At 36.6% G+C, this 27396-nt stretch overlaps 2 protein-coding genes across 4 annotated transcripts; one reads left to right on the top strand and one right to left on the bottom strand.

Moving 5' to 3' along the window:
* Positions 1-2871: 2871 nt before the first annotated feature.
* Positions 2872-5018, bottom strand: ytr (U4/U6.U5 small nuclear ribonucleoprotein 27 kDa protein yantar). Its single transcript, XM_019044774.2, has 3 exons — positions 4788-5018; positions 3654-3799; positions 2872-3237 (listed from the first exon to the last, which is right to left on the bottom strand). Exons 1-3 carry the CDS (start codon positions 4898-4900, stop codon positions 3041-3043), a joined length of 456 nt encoding a protein of 151 aa, XP_018900319.2. The 5' UTR covers positions 4901-5018; the 3' UTR covers positions 2872-3040.
* Positions 5019-7334: 2316 nt separating this feature from the next.
* Mkk4 (dual specificity mitogen-activated protein kinase kinase 4) lies at positions 7335-26956 on the top strand. 3 transcript variants are annotated; one of them, XM_019044764.2, is made up of 12 exons: positions 7335-7589; positions 10441-10600; positions 15125-15212; positions 15992-16088; positions 17132-17254; positions 17733-17796; positions 19619-19732; positions 21109-21228; positions 23030-23149; positions 23863-24042; positions 25214-25440; positions 26617-26956. In XM_019044764.2, the coding sequence occupies exons 3-12, from the start codon at positions 15158-15160 to the stop codon at positions 26780-26782; spliced, it is 1266 nt and encodes a 421-aa protein (XP_018900309.1). In that variant the 5' UTR covers positions 7335-7589; positions 10441-10600; positions 15125-15157; the 3' UTR covers positions 26783-26956. The 3 variants fall into 3 exon arrangements, with proteins under 3 accessions (XP_018900309.1, XP_018900310.1, XP_018900313.1); XM_019044765.2 differs by lacking the exon at positions 7335-7589 and adding an exon at positions 10053-10187; XM_019044768.2 differs by lacking the exons at positions 7335-7589; positions 10441-10600 and adding an exon at positions 14582-14655.
* Positions 26957-27396: the final 440 nt, after the last annotated feature.

The raw sequence follows: 27396 nt of genomic DNA, 5'->3' as shown, positions 1-27396 counted from the left end.
TTTCACAAAATTTTATTGTTTAAAAAAATTATCGATGTTATCAGATAATACACTGATCCCAAAGATGATTCAAAAATCCTAAAAAAATGATGAGAAAAGGGACTTCCATTTCTAATAGCATAATTCTTGAGGCCCTCTTGACAATCAGATGTCACAATTAATAAGAACATATGGATTCAAAGTGTTGATCAAAGATTGATTAGAAGTTGGAGGATATTTTATTTTTACCCGTACCTAAAAATATTTTATTATTTCATATGAGTCTTGAAAGTTTTCAGTTCGAAACATTCTTGAAGTATTTCACAGGGTTCATGCAAGCTTGAAAAGTGCTTGAAAAGTGCTTGATTTTAAAAAAAAAATTCAAGGCCTTGAAAGTGCTTGATTTTTAGGAAAGTGCTTGAAAACGTGCTTGAATTTCTCAGATCCACTTTTCGGAGGTCAAATGAGAAAGCATTCGACTTTTCAGACGTACACTGGAAAGTATTAAAACGTGTTGAAATTGAAACGAGAACTAACTCTGCTGAGTTGCCTGCTCAGTCTTTCGTCGCTGCTGAAAGTGGCTGAAAAAGATAACTTTGATCTAATTACTGGCGCTATTAGATTTTACAAGAATGTCTTGTCAAAAATTTTTAGAAAAATCTCCAATATCACATGTCTTAGTTCGAAATTTGTCCTGTTTGGATCCGAGAAGTATGATTCACCTAGATGCAGATTCTTCTCCTGTTAGTCGGTCAGCTGTTTGCAAGAAGAAAATGAGGTCTGTCTTAAATACATTGTGTGATTGTAAAATAGTCGTAGCTGGTAAAGTTGATATTATTCTTGATGAATTGATTCATTTTATCAAAACGTTGTCTTAAAGAAAGCTGTCACCTTTGCACAATATGAGCCTTATAAAGAGAAGTCAAGAGTTGATGAGTTTTATATTAACTTTATGGACAAGGATGAATACAAAAATTTATGGAAAGTTTTCAAAATAACTCTACTCTTAAGTCATGGACAAGCATCAGTGGAGAGAGGTTTTAGTGTAAATAAAAACCTAGAAGTAGAAAATTTAAAGGAGCAGTCCTACATAGCACAGCGTTATGTACATGAGTTTACCGATGAAATGGAGAGCTTATCCAGTATGGTAATAACCAAAGAGTTAAGACAAAGTGTATCAGGTGCTCGCAGTAGATATGCTACCTATTTAGAGGAAGAAAAGAAAATCAAGGCTCTCACAGCTATTAAAAATGAAAAGTCAGAAAAAACAAAATCTCTACAAGAGAGAAAAAGACGCTTATGTGAAGATGTAAAGACCTTAGAAAAAGGTGCAGACGACCTGGCAGAACAAAGCTGAAAAGAAGCAAGATCTCTCATTAATTGTTAAGTCCAATAGTTTCCGCCAAAGTGCTAAAAGAAAAAAAGAAGAGTTAGTAATCGTTGAAGGAGAAATTTCGAAACTCTCCAAACAGTTGTGAAAAAGAACCATAAGTCTCGGTTAAAATCTATAACTTTTTAAACTGCTTGTAAAAACATTTTTCTTCATACCTACATTTATTTAATTTCACATTAACATTTTTTTCTTTTTACTTCTGGTTTTTTACCTTATTTTTTTTCAATGATGTGGGTCCATTATCTTCTTGAAAGTGTTTTTTTTTCTTCTTTCGTCCGGTTTTTTAGTGTTCATAAAGACTCTTTTTTCAAATGATGTGCCGTTCCATACTCCAGACATACTCCTTACGTGTAGCTTCAAATTAAGAAATCCCACTTTTTAAAATTCAAATATTTTTACAATAGTGAAAGACTATCAGAAAACATCTTGCTTCAGCTTTATCAAGAATGAATCTGCAATTTTGAGCTTCTTGTCCAAGTACCCTACTATTCTCATGAATTTAATCCATCGGGTAGCATGCAGATTTTCTATTAACTCTTTCATAAGTTGCACCATCTTCAGCCCATCTTATACAGGTATCGATAGGTCTATCGATATCCATCGGATTTAACCCATCGGATAGCATGCAGATTTTCTATTAACTCTTTCATAAGTTGCACCATCTTCAGCCCATCTTATACCTATCGATATCCATCACTTCTTAATGATTAACGTTGTCTCAATGAATATGAAAGTAAGATATTTATTTATTATTATCATTATTTTTCTTTTTATTTTTAAACCAACGTTTTGAATAAATTGGAATAAAACATTCAGGTGTAAGTATGGATGGGTAGTTGGTCGAAAACTTATGCGGTGAGCCAGGATTTTACTTTTTTTTGCTTAGAATTTAGAGGTATTTACTTACTGGGTTGTCAGTATTGGTACTGACACTTGGGATGGTCTTTCATTTATACATCCGTGTATTTTTTAATTAGAGGAAAATACTCATTTTAGTTGGTTGTTGATATCTGTCTCGCTATTAGGAGTTTTTATGTCAAAGGTCCTGTGGAAAAATTTCTTGAATCTCGCGCAAAACTGCTTCCAAAAGGCTCTTGAAAGTGCTTGAAAAGTGCTTGAAAATTCAGAAAAATGTGCTTGAAAAGTGCTTGAATTTTTAGCACTGAGGCTGCATGAACCCTGTTTCAAGAGAAAATTCTACTGAAATGAAACAAAATTGATGAAAAATAACAGTAGGGTCTTTTAAGGTAAAAAACCTTTTGGAGAGAGTGGAAAATTATTTCTTTCTTTCTTTGGAATTGGAGTATTCTATTTCAACTCTTAGATGTACTTAGTATTTTTATAGCCTTCAGCATTTTTTTTTTTTTTATTTTCTCTTCATTAGCAATTTACTCAAGATTAGCTGGCTTTCATCTCTGTAATATTTGTTTTTCCTATGGCAAGTCATCCTGCCCTTTGGGTGGATGTTGCAATAGAGCCGATTTGAAAAAAATCTTAACTTTATACGTATCTGTGACTAACTTCTAATTAGAGACAAATATACATTTTATATAATGATAACTGTTACATATTTACAAGAACTGAGACCAGGAAAGCAGATTACAGTTCCTATGAATGAGATTAATTGATGGAATTAATGATCTGTATGTGATGCTCGTCAAAACAGAATTAGGCCACAAAGTCGAGAGGCCTATTGAATCCACCTTTCCGATTCATGTACTGACGATACTTCCGCTTCAGTATGACGTGCACAGCTCCAGCATCATTGCCCTCAACTTGTTTTCCTTTCGTTGTGTCAAAAGTGCAGAATCCCATGACTTTTAGCATTTCTTGTTCATCGTTTGTCTTATTCTGTAAGTCAGCCGCTGCAAATGGAAGAAAGAAAGTAACGTATTACAATTTTCAGCAACATTAAGTACTTACACTTAAAAATCCGATATTGATTTATGTTGTCAACTGAAAATACCACTGATCCTGGTCGGTTTCTTTGACATGACCCTCTCACTGACATCATTTTCAAGAAGTCTATCTTGGAGGCCAGAGAGGGGAAAAAAGGGGATAGGGGAAAAGTTACTTTTTCAGACCGTGACACTTCTTGGATGCGCGATGGCATTGAGGTTGAATACAAGCATTGATGTGTGAAAGGATCACAGCCATGAAGAAATTAGTAAAACCCAAAATGAGGATTTGGTTAGTGAATGTTGAGGCTTTGACAGTGTAGTTTTTCTCGGATCAATCAAGAGGCCAACAGTTCAAAGTAGTAAAATAAACATCAACTCACCAGAGACAGTAGGTCTTTCATACTTTTTGCTCCGAACAGGTGACCTTGATCTGGATCTGGAGTAGTGTTTCCTGCTGAGTCTGTCGCGGTCTCTTTCTCTTTCACGGTCTCTGTCGCGGCCCCGATCTCTTTCACGATCAATAGACCTTTAAAGAATAAAAAAAGAGTCTCATGAGCAATGATTGGCATAAGCACATTGAAACTTAAATTAAATAAACCGATAGCTTTCTATAATAGCTCATGCAAAAATTGAAGAAAATTAAAGAATTAAAGTAAGAAATTTAGCCAGCAGATGATTCGCAGATGTCCCTCGCTACAGAATCATTAGATTTTAGAATTTTTTTTAGAATTATAGATTTATTCCAGAAAAGTACAAAAATGGCATGAAACAGTAGATATGTACTCTCCCAAATTTAAAAGCTTGTGTGGGGGAATTACATGCCTTCGGAAAATAAAAAAATAAAACAAAATGTCACAAAAGCCCCTGCCAAATAAAATCGTGCACTTCTAGAGTGATATTAAATCATCTGTTTTTAGTCAAGCATTGAAAGCAAATGCAAGAATCAAGTTGGCAGCTCCTCTGACATAGATCCTCCAAAAGTGCTCAAAATTATTTGGCGTGGACTCCACTAGAGAGGCAGTGAGGAGAAAGACCTCCAGACGTGTCAGGCTGATCGAATCAAGAATCTTGTTTTGAATTTAAATATTCTTAATTATTCAAGAAAATATACTTGCCGTAAAATCTTAAAATATTCTACATTTTTTCTAAGTTAATGATTGTCACGGTAATACGGGCACCAAAACTGTTCGTTCGTCTAAGCTGTGTGAGTTAGAAATGAAACATTTTGATGCCCATCCTCACAAGCTATTATTTGCTTATGTAAAGGCGTTCAGTATATTCAAAAATTTGCCTTGTAAACTACTAATTTGAATGAATGAGTAAGATTATTATATCAATAGAGTGTTGCCCTCCGTAGTCTCTTCGATCTTCTAGGAGAATACCAACAGGAACAGATAGGCTCATTCTGGCAAAACTCTTTAGATAGACGGGCCAACTTAAGACAACTTCTAGGAATTTCTTTAGTCTCTCGAAAGCCACATTTTTAATACTCGCACAGGAATTGATAATACTACCTTCGCTTCGGAGAGGGACGTCGTCTTCTATCTCGGTCTCTTTCTCTGGATTTGCTTCTATGCTTTCTCCTGTGAGGTGATGGTGAGCGAGATCGGCTCGAACTTCGTCCCATCGAGCACAAACCCAATTAATGCGGAGAAAAATGAAAGAAACAAATAAACAAAAATTGAATAAAAGGAAATCAATACGGAAACGAACTTTTATTTTTAATTGCTTGTAGGTTAGGGCTACTGTTGACAAAACAAAATACAATTACCAACTTAGAACTAATGGCACCAGATTATCTACCAAAATTTGGAGCCCATAATGAATAATACCTCATCATTAATGATGAAGTAATAACCAAAAACCAAAAATAATTAATAATAAGCTCCTGATTTTTTCCGGAAAAATCATACGATTGGTTTGAGGGATTGAGAAAAATTAGGGAAGGAGAGTCAAATATATTTAGCATGCTACAGTTGACTTCTTTGGTGTGACGTCATCACTCCATACGTCGGCGGGATTTTTAAATTGACGGACTTTCACGATGAGCAAAAATATTATTAATTCTTGTCTTCATGTCAGAGAATATTCTTGAAAATTTCGCACAAATCATCATTAGATAAATGCTTGATATTTTCTTGAAGGAAACAAAATACGAGCAGAAATGCTAAAGACCATCTTCCCTCTATGCGCATCTCCATAGTTTTACCAAGTCATCGTGTATTTTCTACTAGAATTCATCTGTCTGGTAAAGTAATCCCAGCAATTCATTAATTTCCAAAAATGCGCTCAGGTATTTGCAAAATATATACAGCAAGCCATAATACTGTATCTTTTTTTACAGGTACGAACACCCTTCGCTTAATTTAAATTTGCTATGCGATACGACTTATCAGTCCAGAGTTCGAACAGTTGCGCGTTTGATTCCGCATTCAACGATGAGAGCATAATGCACATGCATGAACGGCACACAAAGGATCGAGTCAATCAGAAAGGTCGGACATTAAATTTTCAACTTAAATTGCAAAATTTGATGTTTATTTCGTCACATTTTGAAATTTAAAGGGTGTTTCTGAAAGGAAAATTTCACAAGAAAACCAATGGAGCCACTTTTAAAACCTCAAAATTGTGTATGAACGGAGTTATAAGCTTTTACTTAAAGTTTCCAAATTTTGTCCGACCTCTCTCATTGACTCGATCCATTGTGCGGCAGTACTTTAAGGCAGGCGAAAAGATATTATTTCCCTTCATTTTCACGTGATACCACATCACATACTTACGCGGGCGTTCGAATTCCTGCCTTGATTCCCGCATTTAACGACGAGAGGATAAGGCCTACCTGCATGAGCGTCAGTAATTTGAGAAAACCGAATCAATTTTCAAATTAAGGGAGTTATGTGTGACTAAGAGTGTCGGCCACCACTTTGCTATCGGGACTTCAGTAGCATCATTTTCCTCGACCGGAGGTGGCCACTGCCACTCTTGATAGGTGAAAAGCTGAGAATTCCCTTCATTTCCGCGTGATACCACATCACATACTCACTTCGGAGCATGCCGGAGGGCGTCACTCTTGGGGCCGCAAAAAATGTGCGAAGAGAAAAACGCAAACAGGGTGCTGCAGGAAACACCGCACCGCCGGAAGGGTGGCGCGGCAACATGGCGATTCAATCCAGAAAACTCAGGTGCACGGTGATTATCAATGTAGACCGCAAAATATTTGATGAAAGAGTCCAAAAATCCGCATAAAAAAATATGTTGGGTAAGCGATGTACGTACGGCATGACCCCCCCCCTCTCCGCCCTCGGCGACAATTCGTGGGGGGGGGGGGGGGGGCAATTGGGTACGTAAATCCGGCCGTATTTGCCTGAATATTAATTTGCTTTATTCCTCAGGGAAATCAACACTTCACGATTCAATCAATCAGGATTCAGTGGCTGAATTTCTACATAAGTAATATATATTATGTCAAGATTAAACCTATAAATTTTCCTTTTTCAATAACATGATATGTGTGAGTTAAGTTTTTAAAGGGGGGAGGGCAGAAAAAAAGTATGAGTCGCGCGATTCGAAAACTTGCATACTATACAGGTAAAAGTGGCAATAATAATGCATAACGCTAAAGGAGGCATTTCATATTGAACGGTGGCCAGGCAGTTGCATGTTTCTCATTGTCAATGATCAATAGTAGGAGGGGTAGGGAAGAGGCGGTGGTATGGCTGAGGATGGAGTCTCTGGTTTTTTAATGATTAAGTATTTAGAAAATTAAATAATTACCTACTTTTCAAGGTAGATGTTCGACATATTTTTCTAAGTGGAAATTACTTCGGGTACAAAATGGTTTTCTTCATAAGAAATTCATACTATGGGGAAATTTTAGATTATGAAAAATTGAGACGCCCGCTAATAGACTTAGAATCTACGAAAAATAGTTAAAAATCCTAAAATTCCTGATCAGGGTGGATAGAAATTCGGGACTGGTCACGACCTGGCTACTTTTAAATTCCGCGCCAGTTGATGAGTACCACTGCAGTGCTGCTCTCTAGCGACCTCTGCAGGAACTCTATTTTGACTGTCAATTTCGCCAATCGGATTTTGAGATCCAGCGAAGTGAAAATAATCAGCAAATTCAGCGAAATTATCTTATCTCACACTTTTTCCTCCTCATAAGTGTTTGTAATCAAAAGTTGTGTATTTCCACGCTGTGTTTCAAGTGTGATTCTCGTTCGCGAATTGAACTTTAGCTCATCCTAATCATGCTCGCAGCGAGTAGAAAGTAATAAATCGGTATTGTCACCAAATTTTCGGTCTCGAAATTGGTAAGTGGTCTCTGGGTTTCCTCGTCCAGACGTGTTTCCATAGTTCAATGAATTTCGAGATAGCAATCCTGTTACTCGCGTATTTAAACTGGCTGTGCATCAGTGGTCTCCAACTTGCGTTTCAATTTCATTTCGGTCGACGTCTCCTCACAAAGGGTATCCCTGGGTAAGGGCACCAAAATGCCCCTCGTCACGGATTTTGAATTTAATGGTCTAAACCCTTTCAGGAGGTCCTAAAAACATGGTTTTGGGCAATTTTACCCTCCTGACCCCAACCACCCCCCCTCCAGCCCCGAAAAACCCATTTTTCGGGGAATTTTGGGGTATTTTCACGTTTTATTTCATATCTCCCGCAATTTTCGATAAAAATGCACCAAAATTTCACCAATTACACATCAGACCAGTCAGATTCTTGGGTAAAAAAATCAAATTTATCGTACCTTATTTAGGCCCCTAAAAAAATTCGTAAAAATCGTCAATTTCCAATTTTTTTCAGATTTTAGCGGTTTTAAAAAAAATGAGGACACATACATTTTTTGTTTTTGCCTTAAAATGTAGGTAATATACCCAGTTGTTACCAAAAAAAATCTCAAGCCTTCACGCGTGGTGCGTCCCACCGAAAAAATGGTTTTTTTGGCGCCAAAACGGTTAAAATGGCTCTTTTGGCAACGGTTTACTCGCACGCTATCAAGATTGTAACACTAAAATCACTAATTTTTGGTTTCAATGTTTCAAGAGGCATGCCCTAGTATCGTCAGAAAAGGTTTCAAGTCAATCGAGTCCTTGCGCCCCACGTAAAGTACCGGTTTTTGGCGCCGAAATGGTCATCATTGCTATTTCAGAAGAGGTTACTCGCGTAGGGTGGCCCTTATTTTTGAATTTACGGAGTTTAAAGTGCGGAACCCTGCAAATGGTTTCATTTGACGAGAAAATAACGGGGAAAAAAATAAAAATTGAGAAAACAGCGTTTTAAAACGCGCCTCAAAGAGCCTAAAGTTCCGAGCGTGGCGTGCGAAGACGCGTTTTTTCGTCATTTCGCGAATTTTTTTCCTCCCTTTAAAATGTTCCTACGGCTTTGAAATTTTTAGAGATTATACACTGTTTAGAGTACTTTACGAGAAAAATAATGAAATTTACATAGCTCAGTTTAAAATTCTCTTTTATCCCCATCAAAGAGGCCACATCATGCGATTTCGTCGATGATTGTTCATAACATTCTCTCGGCACGGTTTGCCTGAACGAGATTAAATTTTTTGAAGAGTCAAAAGCAAAAATTCTTCAGATTCTAGAAGTAGAGTGTCTACCGAGTCATTTAAACCAAAAATAAACAATTCTGTTCAGCTGCTGGAAAACAAGTCGATTTAATGGTATTTCGGGGCTAACAAGCAATAATGAACGATATAAAGGGAAAATCGGCAAAATCGCACGACGTGGCCTCTTTGATGGGGATAAAAGAGAATTTTAAACTGAGCTATGTAAATTTCATTATTTTTCTCGTAAAGTACTCTAAACAGTGTATAATCTCTAAAAATTTCAAAGCCGTAGGAACATTTTAAAGGGAGGAAAAAAATTCGCGAAATGACGAAAAAACGCGTCTTCGCACGCCACGCTCGGAACTTTAGGCTCTTTGAGGCGCGTTTTAAAACGCTGTTTTCTCAATTTTTATTTTTTCCCCGTTATTTTCTCGTCAAATGAAACCATTTGCAGGGTTCCGCACTTTAAACTCCGTAAATTCAAAAATAAGGGCCACCCTACGCGAGTAACCTCTTCTGAAATAGCAATGATGACCATTTCGGCGCCAAAAACCGGTACTTTACGTGGGGCGCAAGGACTCGATTGACTTGAAACCTTTTCTGACGATACTAGGGCATGCCTCTTGAAACATTGAAACCAAAAATTAGTGATTTTAGTGTTACAATCTTGATAGCGTGCGAGTAAACCGTTGCCAAAAGAGCCATTTTAACCGTTTTGGCGCCAAAAAAACCATTTTTTCGGTGGGACGCACCACGCGTGAAGGCTTGAGATTTTTTTTGGTAACAACTGGGTATATTACCTACATTTTAAGGCAAAAACAAAAAATGTATGTGTCCTCATTTTTTTTAAAACCGCTAAAATCTGAAAAAAATTGGAAATAGACGATTTTTACGAATTTTTTTAGGGGCCTAAATAAGGTACGATAAATTTGATTTTTTTACCCAAGAATCTGACTGGTCTGATGTGTAATTGGTGAAATTTTGGTGCATTTTTATCGAAAATTGCGGGAGATATGAAATAAAACGTGAAAATACCCCAAAATTCCCCGAAAAATGGGTTTTTCGGGGCTGGAGGGGGGGTGGTTGGGGTCAGGAGGGTAAAATTGCCCAAAACCATGTTTTTAGGACCTCCTGAAAGGGTTTAGACCATTAAATTCAAAATCCGTGACGAGGGGCATTTTGGTTGCCCATACCCAGGGATACCCTTTGTCGGCTTTCAAGAACAGCATTCCACCCATCTCGCCGATCTAACGATCCCGTTGCATTCCCGTTGGCACCATTATCACCCCAGCCTCAACGGAAAGGGTTTATCTATTCGTATTGCGGGAACTCCTTTATCACTTCTGTGCGTATCTCATTTCCTCTGGTTTGCTACGTTGCAGTCAATAACGAAATCATGCCAGTACATATGTCTTTTTCACTGCCCCTGATTTATGTTCGCCTCTTAACAAGCTCATCTAGGTTAGGTGCCAGCGATACCTACCCAAGAACTTTTTTGCTTTGTGAATAGAAGATAGTGTGTTTACTTTAAACGTGCTTCACTCTGCTCTGAATTTCCGTAATTTGCATCATCAAGTTATTTTTGTTTTGTTTTTCAGAGTACAAGCTCTTCGTGGGGACACAACGCCCCCACTGCTGATATGGCCGAAACAGAAACTTTTTAACATGCTTACTCCCGAATCTGAATTGTCCCCATCATTTGAGCCAAGCTCGTGAACTACTCTGCTTTGGAATCTCTCATTATCTTCGTCCAAATATGTAAGAACAAATACTATGTTTACCTCTTTTCAGCCAGGTTTTAAGGTACTTACTGAATTCCACATCTCATAGCTAAATCGAAGGTTTCTGCTTTTTAAACCAATGTATAATTGAATTGGTGAACTTCAATCTTTTTTCATCTTGGTTTTTAAGCACATTTTAAACAGATTATTGTGTCTATTTGGTCGAGAATGGTCGACAGTTATTTATGGTCCTAGCTGAGCCTCATTCTAACACATGAGACAAGTGGAAAATCCCACCATAAAATAATATTTACAGGAGGAGTGCAGGTAAAACTTTATTTCTAATTTAGGAGGAAATCCCTTCAACTGTCTCTAAATTTTCCTATTTTTGAGGAATCTCTGCAAAAAAAAATGAAAAGTAAGGTCTGGCCGAAAATCAACACTTTTTTTTAAATTCTTGAGCATTGCAATGCAGTAAAACAATGTCAAACAATAGTACTTAGGGACATAGAAAAGAAAATGATTCAATTTTCCAACAGAAAAATGTTCATCCAAAAATCAGTTGCAAACAGATGACAGTATCTAGTGTGTGTTCTACCTACTTCCTTCACACTTTTTTTTTAAAATTATTTCAAATAGCCCATGAAGGCTAATCTGCCGTGCTAAGGAAAAATGCTATATGAGCCTTCAGGCATTGCCAAATTTCCTTTGATAAACTGCAAATTTCCTGGTAAACTTGTAATTGTTTTCCAGCCAATTTTTCAGATAATTTTGTTCGCAATTTCACCCAAAGATTCCGAAAATTTAAAGGAAAAATATTCCTGACTATCCTCAAAAATAAACATTTCATCGAAGGACATTTGGCAACTCTCGAATGTTCATACGGCGTTTTTCCCTAGCATGCCTGTAATCCCATTCAGTACCTAGCAACATCTTTTCCTACTCTTCTTCCTGTACCTAAAACTTTTTAACCTCCCTCCCCACTTGTGCATCTATCTCTGTAAGCCATATTCCTTCTACCTATAGCACCTAGGGAGCAATTACTCACACTGATCAAAATTGAATACTTATCCTTGATCATAACTGAGAAAAAAGTCGAATTTTAGTCAGAGGATTACACGGGTGCAAATTTTTCTCGATTGTGGTTGCAACCAAATTGCAGACATACCCCCAAAAAATTGCAGAGGCCATGAACAATTTGCACCTCTGGAGGATCATGTTTAGTTTTTGGGTCACTGCAGATCTGAGAGTTATCAAAGAATATTACAAAAGAGCATCAGAGACTGGCAGGATTTGTCTGATAAAAACTCAGAAGCATCTTTTAGTCCGTGCGACTCTTCAAGTTAAAGAGCGACGCCAAGAATGGCACAATTTGGGCCAGAAGGGATTTTTCTGAAACCGGGCCCAAACGATACCTTATGATACCCTAAAACTCTGGTAAAAATTTTAGCTTGAGTATACGCACCGTTTTTGAGAAATGGGGGGGCAAAGTTGCCAAATCGCCATCATTCTGGACAGCATTTTTACAGCAAAAAGACGGGAAAAATGGACGAAAAAGTTACACTATTGATGGGTTTGGGCTGTAAATGTTCTTATTGAGCCCCCGTGCATGTAACTGTGTTCAGTTTCAAAAATTTTGGACGTACAGTGGTCCAAAATGGGGAGAAATCGTGGACAGATAAGGATTCTTTGTCAAACTTTTTAAAAATGGAAGTAAAATTGTTGGTCTCCTGCAGAGATCATGTGAAACAATGTTCTTATCGGTCTTCAATGCATTCAATTGAGTTCAGTTTATCAAATTTTCATCGCACAATGGTCCAAAATGGGAAATCAGTGGACAAATTAAGATCTTCTGCCTAACTTTTTAAAAATGATGTACGACTATTGGTCCCCTGCAGAGATCATGGCGAACAATGTTCTTATCAATGCATTCAATTGGGTTCAGTTTATCAAATTTTCATCGCACAATGGTCCAAAATGGAAAATTAGTGGACAAATTAAGATCTTCTGTTGAAATTTTTGAAAAATAACATGAAACTATGAGGTTTTTCACTAGATTCGAAAGGTGTAAATTCAAAATAAGTTAGTAGCCAATAAAAGCTATCCATGTTCACTGTTTTGAACTGAACAAATGAGGTCTGGAAACGGTAATTCAGGAGGAACTTAGCTTTTGGATCCTTAAAATCCGGCTAACTGGGTGGTTTTTGTCCTAGTTAGTTGTCAGAGAATAATTGTAGTTAGAATAATACTTTACAATAAATCCTTTCTAAGGATTTAGGAAAGGTTAGGTTAGGTTAGGTTAGGTTAGATTTCAACAGAAGATCTTAATTTGTCCACTGATTTCCCATTTTGGACCATTGTGCGATGAAAATTTGATAAACTGAACCCAATTGAATGCATTGATAAGAACATTGTTCGCCATGATCTCTGCAGGGGACCAATAGTCGTACATCATTTTTAAAAAGTTAGGCAGAAGATCTTAATTTGTCCACTGATTTCCCATTTTGGACCATTGTGCGATGAAAATTTGATAAACTGAACTCAATTGAATGCATTGAAGACCGATAAGAACATTGTTTCCCATGATCTCTGCAGGAGACCAACAATTTTACTTCCATTTTTAAAAAGTTTGACAAAGAATCCTTATCTGTCCACGATTTCTCCCCATTTTGGACCACTGTACGTCCAAAATTTTTGAAACTGAACACAGTTACATGCACGGGGGCTCAATAAGAACATTTACAGCCCAAACCCATCAATAGTGTAACTTTTTCGTCCATTTTTCCCGTCTTTTTGCTGTAAAAATGCTGTCCAGAATGATGGCGATTTGGCAACTTTGCCCCCCCATTTCTCAAAAACGGTGCGTATACTCAAGCTAAAATTTTTACCAGAGTTTTAGGGTATCATAAGGTATCGTTTGGGCCCGGTTTCAGAAAAATCCCTTCTGGCCCAAATTGTGCCAAAAAACGGTCGTTTTTGGCGTCGCTCTTTCTTTTCCTAGCCACCAAGAGATAATGAACCAGATATCAATCCATTGTAAAATTCCAACAACCTCTTTTTAAGTATGTTAATGCCTAAGTTCAATCAAAAATGTTCATCTCCATTTCAGCGTGTGTAGATCTCCCATCATGTTTCATTTTTCAAAAAAAAGAATTGAAAAGTCTCATTGAAATATCCTTGAAAAATCTTAGTTTTTGCCTAGAATCATCAGCCCCTGGTTTTCTATGGTATCTTGATATTTGAATCGTGTCAATGACTTTTGGAAAAACTAAGCCAGTCCAGCTACTTTTAATTCTGAGGTTCCGATAAGGTGGTTTAACATCAAAATCAGCACTGAATATATTGCTAGACGATATAGTGGCTAGCTACTCACCTCACCAATCTAAAGTTTTAATTGAATTGATTATTTGCAAAATTGTGTAAGTCCATTGCAATGTTTTAAAATGCTCCGCACAGTTTATTTTTGAATGAGTGGACACCTGAGCTTTCTTGGAGGATGATGGAGAAGTCTTACAGTCAAACAAATTCAGCTAATTTTCCAGGCAGTTGTGTTGTACGATAATGAGCTGTTTGTGGCAATTTTGAAATGTTCCTAAGGATGTGCACCTTTATGCCAAAAATTAATGAATTCTGCTGCTTGAAATAAGCGGAAGTTCTAGTGAACATGAAGTAGGTACAGTTAAAGAAGTGTCTCAGTTTAGTTAGAAAATGAGATGGTGGTTTAACTCTGATGAAGTATTGAAGTTCTCAGTCAGTATCAAATAGTCATTAGCTCATGAATGGTGGCGAAGTCTCAGCAATGATGACATAAATCTCATATTTTACTTGCATTTACATATCTGAAGTGGCACGCTTCTCTGATAAATGACACTTTAGGTCCTTCTCACACATTCAAATTTGTGTGTTTCCTGTCTTCCTATTTCCGATTTATGGAGTGAGTTTTTTAGATAAGGATTGGAAAACAGTTTTTATCTCAATAATTGTTCTCAGCTTCAAGTGCCTGTTTTGCTTAACTCCGTAAATGTGATCGCCAGTGACTATCCTTCTCAACTGAGAGCATGATCTATAAACTCATAGCATGAAGATTGCCAGGTATTTTTTTATTACCATAGTAGCTTTGCTGTGTCCGTCTGCCTTTGACCTGCTGGTTTTAATGATACCAAGGTTAAAATCAGTTAGCTAATTGTGTGACAGTGGTGATGCGTAGCTCCAAATGCGTAAGAGAAAAACTGCCTAACTTTCAAAGTGTGTAACATAACTGCTCAGCCTTTCCTTCTTGTATTAGGAAGAATTTTGCCACCAAGCAAAGGCTATTTAGCAAAATTCATTCAACATATCAGGAATCAGGACAAATTATGTACTTTTTTTACTATTACTTAAAGCTCTCAGAATGACAAGTGCCTAATTGGAATAGTTAGTAGATATTACCACTTGAGATTTTAATTTTTTTTTTAGATGCTCTGTCGTTTATATTTGACGTCTACCATACTCTTTTGTTTCTTTTTTTCGATTTGTAAACGATCCCTTTTTAAATCTTTCTGTCTTGTTTGTTTGTTTATAGTCCAAAGTCGTTTTGACGAAAGAGAACACAAAAATGGATTGCCGAAAATCGAACAGCAATCACAACCTTTCAGAATTAGGCATGAAAAGTAAGTTACTCTCTAAGTGTCAATTATCTTCACAAATGTCAAATTTTAACTTGAAGGTGTTTTCATGTCACAATTTTCTTAGAGGAATGCCAAATTACTTGATTCTGGAGCAATTTAATTGTTGAAATACAGTTTCATAGGTTTAGTGGAGCTGTCTAGGGTCCAGTTTGGGAAAGTTTTTTTATTGGTGAGGTAAGAAAGTGTTAGAAACTATGTCGCACCTTCCCTGGATGTCCATTTGTAAACAGGTTTAAAAATTAAGCTGTGCAGCCTCAGAAATTTTAAAGAAGTCCCAAAAAAATTAGATGTGCTAATAACAGAGAGTGTTAGATGACTTCCTTGCGCATCATGTTCCATAAAAAAATTTCAAATGAGTATGTGCAAGTACAAGCACTGTTGTTAAATTTTAGTACATGTACTTGCAAGTAGAATTAAAAGGATTTAATCAGGTGCAGCCGGATTGCATTCCTCGTTTCTTAATTTCCTCCCATGTTTTATTTTTTAAACAAAATTCTGAATGACGCATAGCCCCTTGAAACTTTCTATGAACCTCTCTTGGATTATGAGGCACTAACTTATAGAATTTCATGGTAGAATATTACTTAGTTCTCAGTTTAAAAATTACAACACAAGAGAAAGTAAGATGCCTTCTCATGTAGATAGGCTGTCATTGGTAATCTCCGGCCAGTTATTGGAACCATTTGTTTCTCATTGAAAACTCATGATCACCTTCCCAGCCCGTTTTTCATTGTGTTAATACCCATTTTTGTATTTCTCAGGTGAAAAAAGGAAACAGCTAACCTTAACCCTCGGGTCCTCGGATGGAGTAAGGCGGCCGTTCCCATCAAGCACCAGTGATTATCAACTCCATCAGTTGTAAGTGTACTTTGCTTCTTCAAACAGGGCAGTGGCAAGGAATTTTTGCCAGGATGTAAATTTAGTATTGTTAGAAATAAGGTAAACTCAGCCGGCAAATTTTAAAAACTCGCCAGCTCACCCACTTTATTTTGCAATACAAACCTTTTGTATCTTGGAATTCTGAGTATGAAAATGGTTTTGCTGTATCTCTAGTATGCTCTAATTTTCTGGAAAATTTAATTCTCCTAGGAAAAGCCTGTTCTCAATATTCCAGCAAATGGCAGGTTCAGAGAAAAAATTAAGGTAATTTTCGAACTCTGTGCTAAACATTACTAAATAATTAACCATCATATTTCCAAAAAAGAAAGGTTTTTGGAGACCTGTGTAATTTTTTGAGGTAAAGTATGGTGCAAAAACACATTTTTCACTGCAACATGAAATCATTCCAATGAATGATTTTCGTTCCACTGAGTCTGTTTTCCGGAATTATTCACTGTAGTTTTCGCTGTCGGATTTAGGGGCTTAAAATATTTCACACGGACATTGTTATGCGTTTTTTCTATGATGGAGTTTTAGTGCCATTCAAAGTATTGCGGGATACCAGGCTAGCTTCACTGAGTGACATTTACTGATAAGATCAAACAGGAATTAAACCAGTATAAATTTGTAGGCATAGCTCCAGCTTAAAATTTCAGTGCGTCTGCCTGAGCTGAACACTTACATCCTGCAGTTTTGCATTGAAACGTATTAGAGTTCATTTTGTGACTCTAATTCTATTTTTCGGATTTTTTGGCTTTTATATGTATTCCCGTGTAGAGTATAGTGAACCTAGCACTAATTTACCATCCTGTTACTATACAGTATTCTGACCATATTTTTAGTGTTTTTTTGTTGAAATGATTCATGGGTATAACTATCACTATGCACTTATCCTACATTTTCACTCATTCAATCAAACTCACTTGATTCACTTGTATAGGAAGAGAAGTCTTTAAGTGTTAGTTACTTGTGAAATTTGTTCTCAAATAAATTTATATGGTTGTATTTTTTTCTCTTTTTAGGCCGAAAAGTAGTCAGTTTTGTAACATTGATGAAGATAGGTTCACACATTCCAGCTCTTCAAGACAAAAATCAATGCCCAGGCTCAAACCTTTTAATTCAGACGTGATCACTGACCCGTCCAAGTAAGCATTTGAATTCATGTGATTCTTTCTTTCAGGCCTTTTTGGATTGACGTTACTAAGTTTGTGTTAATCACATCAAACAGAGCTTTCAATTTCTGGATTGGGAGATTGAATTCTGTGTTTCTTCCTTATCTTGCAATCTTCCCGTAGATCACTTTTTTTGTCAGTTCGTATGATAGGTTTCTCAGTCAACTTAAATATGCCATGTTATTTCTAGAGAAATATAGAATAGTTCAGAGATCCTCATGGGAAGAAAGTGCTCTACACTTACTATGCTACATTTTTATTAATTCAAAATTCTGTGGACGATTTTTATCTTATATTCTGGTTTTTTGAATGAAGATAAAATTAAATGTTCAGAGAAAAAAACCTGTTCATTTTACTGCATGCTCAAACTGTGCAAAATTTGAATGTTTTAATGTTACATTGCAGACCATCAATTTCTTTTGTTTCATGCTTTTTCATTGCTTTGTCATAGGGATCGGTTCAAGATTTGCCAAAACATGCAGTCGTCCGGGAAGTTGCAAGTGTCACCGGATTCGGTAATAACGACACTCATTTATTCCTCCATCGTAATTTAATTGTGTAAAAACATAAATTCAAAATATTTTGTACTCCCGAAATGATGTTTATGATTCATTTCAATTGCTTATCATTCATAACAGTGTTTTGATGGTCGTCTCATTCTTATGTATAACCACCTAAGAATTGTATTCATTGAGGTAAAACATGGTATAATTTGAAACAAATTTCAATTGAAGAGTTTGCCTGTAGAAGGGTATCTTTGAAATATATGTATTGTGAGCACAATGCATTTGAAGCTTGAGCTTTAAGAAAGCAGCCTTGCTCATTTTGGCTTCTAATTCTGTATGAGAACCTCAAATCACCATAAGTGCATAATGTAGTTCAGAAGTTGTGGAAATGGTGCATAAAATGAAGACCAATTGTATACGCCCCTTTTTGGGCGAACTTTTTAATTCGAGTTATTGTAACTCACTTCTACCCTCAGATAATTATGCACAGCTTTTGAGGAGCCTATGAACTGCAGAATATATCTGGAATTTAAATCTAAATTATAGAGAATAAAAAGACCCACAATTTTTACTCACAAGGGGAGCTTCTCAAGTGTAACCGGAATTTCGAGTTGAAATTTCGCATGAAGATACTAGAGATGAAATTAGGGGACCCGTATTTTTTTGTTTTTTCGAATGGGACGGGGAAAGCCCTCACAAATAACGCGAAAGGTGTGGAAAAAACGCAAGCGCTATGTGAGTAGAGCCCCTGTGTGGGCGGCTTCCAGCGGCACAAGGTAAATATAGGTGACAGAAGCCGGTACCCTTACCAGTACGGCATGGCCAAACGTTTACGCGCTCGCCTCATAGGTGGGAGATCCCTGGATCGAAACTCGGTTCCGGCTTGTAATTTTTATTTTACTTTATGCTTGTTTATTTTTCAATTACTTTTTTTTTGCACCATTCTCTCCGCCACCCGACTTACAAGGTAGAACGCGTTGTGACTGAAGATTTTTTACATTTGCTGATAGAAAATCGATGTTTCTGTTGGATTGAAACGTTATTTATAATTGAATAAATAAAATGCTCTAAAAATCACCAAATTTCGTCGCCTTCGTGAGTTTTAGAGTGTTTTGTGTATTCGATTATATATAACGTTTCAATCCCACAGAAACATCGATTTTCTATCAGCAAATGTAAAAAATCTTCAGTCACAACGCGTTCTACCTCGTAAGTCGGGTGGCGGAGAGAATGGTGCAAAAAAAAAGTAATTGAAAAATAAACAAGCATAATGTAAAATAAAAATTACAAGCCGGAACTGAGTTTCGATCCAGGGATCTCCCACCTATGAGGCGAGCGCGCATCCGTTCGGCCATGCCGAACTGATAAGGGTACCGGCTTCTGTCACCTATGTCTACCTTGTGCCACTGGAAGCCGCCCGCACAGGGGGCTCCGCTCGCATAGCGCTTGCGTTTTTTCCGCATCTTTCGCGTTATTTTTGAGGGCTTTCCCGGTCCCATTCGAAAAAACGAAAAAATACGGGTCCTCAAATTTCATCTCTAGTATCTTCATGCGAAATTTCAACTTGAAATTCCGGTTACACTTGGGAAGCTCCCCTTGTCAGAGGTTTTTTTCTTTTATTTTCATTCTTTGACGAATTTTGATTTACTCTAAAACAAACCATGTTCAATATTTGTTCTGGGGAAATTCTCATAAATTTAAATAAAAAGCCATTAAAATTGGCAGTTAAGCACATAAGGATGGTAAATAAATCTCTCAGTTTTACTGTTTTGTTATGCATCAAAGGTTCAAAATCTCTTTCTTATTATGTTTTGTTTTCCCTCATTTCAAGGTTTATGACTTTACCTCAGATGACCTACAAGACTTTGGTGAGATAGGACGAGGCGGTTTTGGAACCGTTAACAAAATGGTTCACCGGAAAAGTGAAACTTTAATGGCTGTCAAGGTAAGAATTTTCCAGCCCTAATTTAATATTGTTCTTTTTAGTTTTCTCATCTTGTTTACTTACAGTGTTTTGACATCTTCCAACCGAAGTATCACAGGTGCCATTCATGCTTTGATGTTATGTTGCTGGACATCTCAGTATTGTTTTAATTTTTTCTTTAAATTTTTTGTTTGCTCTTTTTTGAAAATTTCTGGGATTAATTATGATGCCTAAGCACAAACAGCGTTTGTGATACTTTGACAGCAGGTGACGAATTAATCGCCGTCCAAATAGGAGCCCAAAATAATAATTAAAGAAAAGCTTTTAATCACGGCTGTATGAATTATAAATTCTATAACCAACTGAATAGTGAAGCGGACAGTCCATTATTTTTTAATACAAACAAGAATGGTGTAAAACTGTAGATTATTATTGAATATCAAAAAAATTGTAAACATTGGGACCAAGGTTTCTGACTGTCTTGAAAACCTGGAAATTCAGGGAATTTGCAGCGACCTGGAAAAGTCAGGGAATTTTGTGAAGCATGCCGGCCCAGTAACTTCAGTTGGGGCCATTTAAGAGAGTGCGAGCAAGTTAATGAGTGCCTTTTTCTGTAATTCAAATCTCTTTAAGTGGAGATTTTGTCAATAGTTTAACTAAAGTCTGTGTAATATAAAGAGAATAAATCACAGTTTTTACTGAAAGTTTGAAAATAGGGTTTTGATGGAAAGTTTCATGTTTTGATGAAGCCAAAAATGTTGTCCAGGAAATAGCAAAACAATTCAGGGAAAGTCTTGAAAGTGGAAAATGAAGAAAAAACAGAAACCCTGATTAGGGCAAATGGCAATAATGTAATGTAACTCTGTAAACAGGGACCTTGGCTCACAGATGAAGTCCAAATGTAATGGTCCATAGAAAAAGGAACCTTCGGAAGGAAAAATTCAAAATTGTTTGAAACATATCAGAGCATAGAATACTGTTTTACTAACATATTGTATCAAAAAATGCCCAGAAATGTCAAACCTAACCTATGATATGGCAAAGCTCAGTCAGCAATTCAAAAAACAAATTTTAGAAAGAGGCACTTAAAATCTTGATCCGTTATGTTCAGAGCTTAAAATTACTTGACTGGTTTTGCAACTGTTGTGTGTACAAATAAACAAAACCGCTGGCAACTCATTCTATAGGACATTCTAGAGATTGAAAATCCGATTCTTTTCATCTAACTCTACAAAAATCGCTTTATTGAAAATTTTTCCTCGGTTGATGAAGGTCCGTTTCCCTGTGGATGGCCACAGCTATCAATTCTTTATCTATTCTGCCGTGATTTTCTCATGAATCAACGGCGTTATTTGCTTCAAATTTTCCTCATTATTTCTATTTGGATTTACTTGCAGAGAATTAGGTCAACTGTAGATGAGAAAGAACAAAAACAGCTGCTCATGGATCTAGATGTCGTGATGATGTCTAACGAATGTCCGTATATCGTCCAGTTTTACGGAGCTTTATTTAAAGAGGTAAGCAACATTACGAAATGTGCTTTTATTTTTCAAATTAAACAGCTTAGAGTAAATATTCTGAAAGGAGATTGTTGCAGCTCTTGCAATTCAAAGGTGCTCTCTGCAGTGTAGCCTATCTGAAGTTTAAGTGGGTATGCCTATGTGGGCCTTACCTACCTAGCATCCTTTTTCTCTTTCTGGCCGTCTTCATTGGGAGGGATTAAATATTTTTCCAATCAATATTTACCCATGGCAAATCCCAAGTCTTAATTTTATACAAATTACTTAATTTAGTTTGCTGTAAAATGAATGGGGATGTAATCTCAACACTGAACCCTTGATATTAATGTTTTTGTGTCTCAAATATTCAAACTCGGAAATACTATCGGTGCTAATAACCTTCATCAGCAGGTAACTTCCTCTAAAATTTTTGTAGAGTTGGGCCGGGTATCCGGCGATTATCCGGATTGCCGGATACGATTTTTGCGAGTATCCGGATCCGGCCGGATAATCGCGCTATCCGGTTTTTGGACCTGCCGAATAGTGCTTTTTTGGCCCTGAAAATTTCGATAAATTTTTGGTGATATTCTTTCTTTTTTCCTCCCTATCAATACAATTTTCTGTATTTTTTCCTGAAACTTTTGACTTTTTTTTCTTCTCCTTCAATACAGCTCTGTTTATTTTTTTTTCTTTCAACATGAATTACATGCTGCTAAGTCTTGAACAATTTTAATTATATTCAGTCTGTTTTGCAATTCATGCCACCATTTCTAAAGTTTTAGTGCATTGTTTATTTTTATTACATATTACAGTTTCCCTTTTATTATTACGACCCGCGTGTTTCACTTTCATAGATGCAGGTGGAAAAGAGAATAACAAACAACAACGCCACCAGCATATGCATAATTCCCCGTTTTTAGTCGGTGCAAAACTCCGCATTCATCGTAGTGTCGCAGCACGCTGTTTGTTTCGGTAATATCGAAACAAAGGCCAATTAAGTTTGTGATCGGTTGAAACATCTATTTCTCTCGTTCATTTAGAGATTCTCATCAACAGAAATTGACCGAATAATTTTCCGTCAAGACAGGCTTTGATTTGCTGTGACTTTGGATTGGCATGCGGCGGCGGTGCTTTCAAAAGTGTCAGATTGGCAGCGCTGTTTTCCACTTTTGTTTTGTTTACATTTCTGACTTCTGATAACACCCTCCTGCTGAACATATGAGCACAGCTGCGAAAAGCTAGAAACTGCCTTGCTATATTTATGACACATATTATTTGTCAACCATGATTTTTGTACTATTGCAATTGTGACACTAGAAATAAGGAAAGAAATTCAAGGCCCGAATTTTGTTAGCTACGACCGATCGTGAGTCGACTAAACTTAACCTCAAAAATCGCGACATTTTTCGCGCGAAAAAGCACTATCCGGATCCGGTACTATCCGGATCCGGCCGGATACTTTTTTGAATTATCCGGTATCCGGATCCGGCCGGATACAAAAAACCGATATCCGGTTCCGGTGACGCGAAAATTCCATTTCGGCCCAACTCTAAATTTTTGTTTGCTGCACTCAAGGGTATAATAAGTTAGCAGTGAAAACACGCCCATGCATAAGCCATATTATAATTTTTGGCTGTATAAAATTGAAAAATCTGTGCAATCGTTTGCTAGCACTTGCAGTAAATCAATCAATGCCCATTCATTACAAATTATAGCAGAGACGTCCAGAGATTGTATCTACTCATATGCAGTTAATTTCTTCTCCCATAAGTAGCTGTAGTTATAATTTCCACTTAATTAATTTTTTTTTTTATTTCAGGGTGATTGTTGGATTTGTATGGAATTGATGGATATTTCTTTAGATAAATTCTACAAATTTATTTATGAAAAAATGATGCAGAGAATACCCGAAAACATTTTAGGAAAAATTACTGTCGCAGTGAGTATTTTTTTAAACTTTTGCCACCTTTGCTAACATGGTTCTTTATTTGATGATTATTTTACGTAAGGAAGTTGTATCCAGATTTGGACCGTATAGGTAATCATCTGGCTGCATACCAATGTGTGGTAATTTATCAATCATAAAAGCCGAGGTCTAACCATACAAACAGAAGAAAATTTGATATTTTTTCAGATTGATGGTGAAAAAGAAATAATTGTCTGTTAAAGTGAAGAATTGGAAAATGCATAATACGGACTACGCAAGGAGTGCATTTTTGAGTTTATTTAAGATATTCCTGGTATACTTAATGTAGTTCTCTTGCAATTTTTCCAATAAAAATCTGCCTGTCGGCTATATCCTATGAATGCAACATTACAACAGACCTATTATTGCCCTGATATTTTCAATAAATTTGAAACTCACCTTTAAAGATTAGCCCGCAATATCAGAGGTCGTGAAATTAAAGTTTTTGAGATGGCAGAGGAAAAATAGCTCTTACCAGTTGATATTTTTTTAATTCTATATACACATTCAGTGATGTACCTATCAAAACTGTTTATCAAGAACAGATTATGGACTCCACATCAACAGAATAACGAAGGATTGAACCCACCTCTGGACTCCCCAGGTCTTGCTTAAAATTTTCAGGGTTTTGTGTTTTTTATTTGTAGGCAATTGGACTCTAATTTTCTTTTACTTTATTTTTACAGACTGTGAAGGCTTTGAATTACTTGAAAGAGAAACTGAAAATAATCCACAGAGATGTGAAACCAAGCAATATTCTGTTGGACCGGCGTGGGAACGTCAAATTATGTGATTTCGGTATTTCAGGGCAACTAGTCGATTCCATCGCCAAAACCAGGGATGCTGGATGTAGACCTTACATGGCTGTGAGTTTCTTTTTTTTTTTTTTTAGTTTTTTCCTCACTTTTAGTGAATTTTCTTTTCACCTTTGGATAACTGATCTGAGGTTGAATTTTAGTGAAAAATACTCTATGCCCGACGACAGGTTTGAGTTGTGTCAGGTAACCAATTCCCTTAAATGGATGAGTGTAATCACTGATAAGGGTGTCCAGGGACAAATATGCATTGAAAACTTTAACTTTACTTGTCATGAGACTTGGCAACAATGTTTTTGTTTATTTTTCTTAGGCAGGTTATTTTCCACCAAAGGATGTTACTCATCAACACTCATATTGAAAGAATAAGTAACATATCACGTTTACTAGTGGGAGTTTTTCTCTCTCGTACAATCATTTGGTTTAATTGTATACTGATACTTCTCCAAATCCCCCCCCCCCCCTTCTTGGTGTGTTATTGTCTGATTTTGCGTTTTTCTTGAGATTAACAGTTGTAAAAAACAAAATAAAATCCCCAACTGCTGTTCCATGTTGTTTTCTTATACAGTATATTTTGTGTAACAGAGTCGTATTTTGTTCGAAACAACAAATTGTTTCTGTTTTTTTTCTTGTTTCTTTTGCGTGATTCTGAACAACCAATGAGAAAGCGAATTTCAATTTTAGGGTTGCTTCAGGGGTTCCCAAACTTTGCGTGCGAAAAAAGCCCTGCCCCCACAACACAAAACAACTTCGAACAAAATGCAATCATCGCTTGTTTTTCCAACATGTTTCGAGTGTTGCCTCCAAACAAAATCCGACTCGGGTACCTCAATTTTTAGTATCATTAAACGAGTTTTAGGGCTCTTTAAGAACACCCAGCTTTTTATTTTAGCCAAAAATAAATCATAAATCTTGGGGCAAACAATAATTTTAAGTTAAGGTTGTCAGTCACTGATTTATCATTTTGATTGGTTTGCTTTTGCTGCTAGAAATTTAGTACAGCATCAGTTGTGATATTGTGGTAAAGAGGTGTGAAAAACTGTGGTTATTGCGCCTCTCTCCATGACACAAAAAAATTGTGAAGTTTTCATTACATAAGTCAACCCTTTTATTGTTTATTAATTTGTTTTATCCGTATATCCTCTTATTTTTTTTTTTTTTTTTTTTAAAAAAGATGAATTTCCATCCCTTCATTCTTATATTTTATTCATTGTTTCGACAGCCTGAGAGGATAGATCCGTACCGAGCAAGAGGCTATGATGTCCGTTCAGACGTATGGTCATTGGGCATAACTTTGATGGAGGTAGCCACTGGTCACTTTCCGTACCCCAAGTGGAACTCCGCATTTGAGCAGCTCTGCCAAGTCGTGCAAGGTGATCCGCCCAAGCTGACAACCAACTACGATGGGAATACTTTTTCGCAAGAGTTTGTCAACTTCATCAATACTTGGTAAGTTCAGTCCTACTCTAGAATGTATCAATCGCCAAAATGCCAACTATTTCTTGCTGTCAAGTATCCCTTTTTTAAGGCGTATTGTCTGAATTTCTTGAATTTTTCATAATGATCAGCTAGGAAAAAAGGTGGAAAAATCTCTAGAATCTTTCAATCTGTGTACAAGAGAATCCTGATATTGCCTATATACATCTCTGGACTTATATGTGTGGTGGAAGTCTAAAAAGGGGAATTTCGATAATATTTTGAAATTATTGCTGTCATCTTCTGTCTTTTTTAAAAGAAAAGCAAATGGACATAATTAGAATTTTTAATTTGTAATTGAAGCGCTTCCAGCATATGCTCGGCTGTTTTACAGCTGACTGTTGCGTACGGTGATGTATCATCAGGGGAAAAGCAGCCAGTCTAACGAAGTGTAAGTTAACAAAAAAAACTTGGCCTTAAAATGTTTTAAAAATTCATGAAATTCCATAAATACCTATTCAGTAAAAGAGAGATAGAGACACAATAGCCCGAATGCAGACAACAATAAAAACACACTAAAATACAAAAACAAATGGGTATACAAGGCTAGAGAAGACATAAAACAACCAGGACGTTTCGGGCCAATTACATGCCCATTCTCAACTGGAACAGAAGCTAAAAAATGTAAAAATTAAAACGAGAAAATGAGCATGCAGAAAATCAGTACTGATTCCTACCTCGGTCAGTTGCATGCTCATTTTCTCGTTTTAATTTTTACATTTTTTAGCTTCTGTTCCAGTTGAGAATGGGCATGTAATTGGCCCGAAACGTCCTGGTTGTTTTATGTCTTCTCTAGCCTTGTATACCCATTTGTTTTTGTATTTTAGTGTGTTTTTATTGTTGTCCTATTCAGTAAATGCATGCAAAACTCGGACTTGTAGGCATGTTTACGCACTGCAGAAGCTTGGTCCAACCGAAAGAAAATAGGCAACTCTGCATCGGCAATAACATCTGACTATATTGGATACTGATGGCAAATGGTAGCCAAGTCTAGTCTGATGGAATCAAATTGAGTCTGCTCCCTTTATCTGTGACCATACATGGCAAAAATAAAAACATATCTCAAGCAAATTTTAGCGACTATAATTGGCTGATTTTGTGCATGTAATACATACGCACATCAAATTAATTCATGCTTGCTTGTTTCAGTTTAATCAAGGACGAACAACAGCGACCGAAATACAACAAATTGCTGGAGCACCCGTTTGTGAAACGCAGTGATAGTGCCATTGTTGATGTTGCTCAGTACGTAAGCCAAGTTCTGGATAACATGGCCAACGCAGGGGCCTCCATCTACACGATGGACCAGCCCTGATTTTGACTGTTTTATTTTCTATTAATTTTTTTGCATTCGCTATTCTTTTTGGTCTCTTTGTTGATTTTATCTTTTATGTTTTCCTGTATAATTAATTTGCTGATGATTTTAGGATCTTGTATTATATTTGTATAGTAGATTGTTGCCAATAAACTCATTTTACCAAAACGCTTATTACGGGTGTCATCGTCTATTAAATCACTACAAGAACTTTCCTCATTTGTTTATCTTGAAACACACAGGTGAACGCTTCATTCAATGCACTTAAGATTTTAAAATGACGTTACATTTAATGTCTACCTCTCTATGTCATAACTCTCTTCTGTCTCTTGTTACCAAAGGATGCAAAATTAAGTTTAATATTACTGAGAGTTTCATAAAATTTCTTGGAATTCCTAGGGGCTGATTGCATGTAGGGCATCAGCGACAAACATTTGGAAATTTGATGGAGAGCTCCATTTAAGTTTAACTCTTCATAGGGCACGCTTATTTATCTACATTTTTTCTTTCTTTTTTGTTTTGCCCCAAAATTTGAGTTTTCCTTCAAGTTTTAATCCCCTGGCGTTTCATGTCCCTTTGAGTTTATAAAGAATATTTTAAGAAAGGTAGATTAG

The sequence above is a fragment of the Bemisia tabaci genome, chromosome 8 (assembly GCF_918797505.1).
Source record: "Bemisia tabaci chromosome 8, PGI_BMITA_v3".
Taxonomy (NCBI): domain Eukaryota; kingdom Metazoa; phylum Arthropoda; class Insecta; order Hemiptera; family Aleyrodidae; genus Bemisia; species Bemisia tabaci.
The sequence above is the reverse complement of the archived record's forward strand: the minus strand, read 5'-3'. Positions and strand labels throughout refer to the sequence as shown.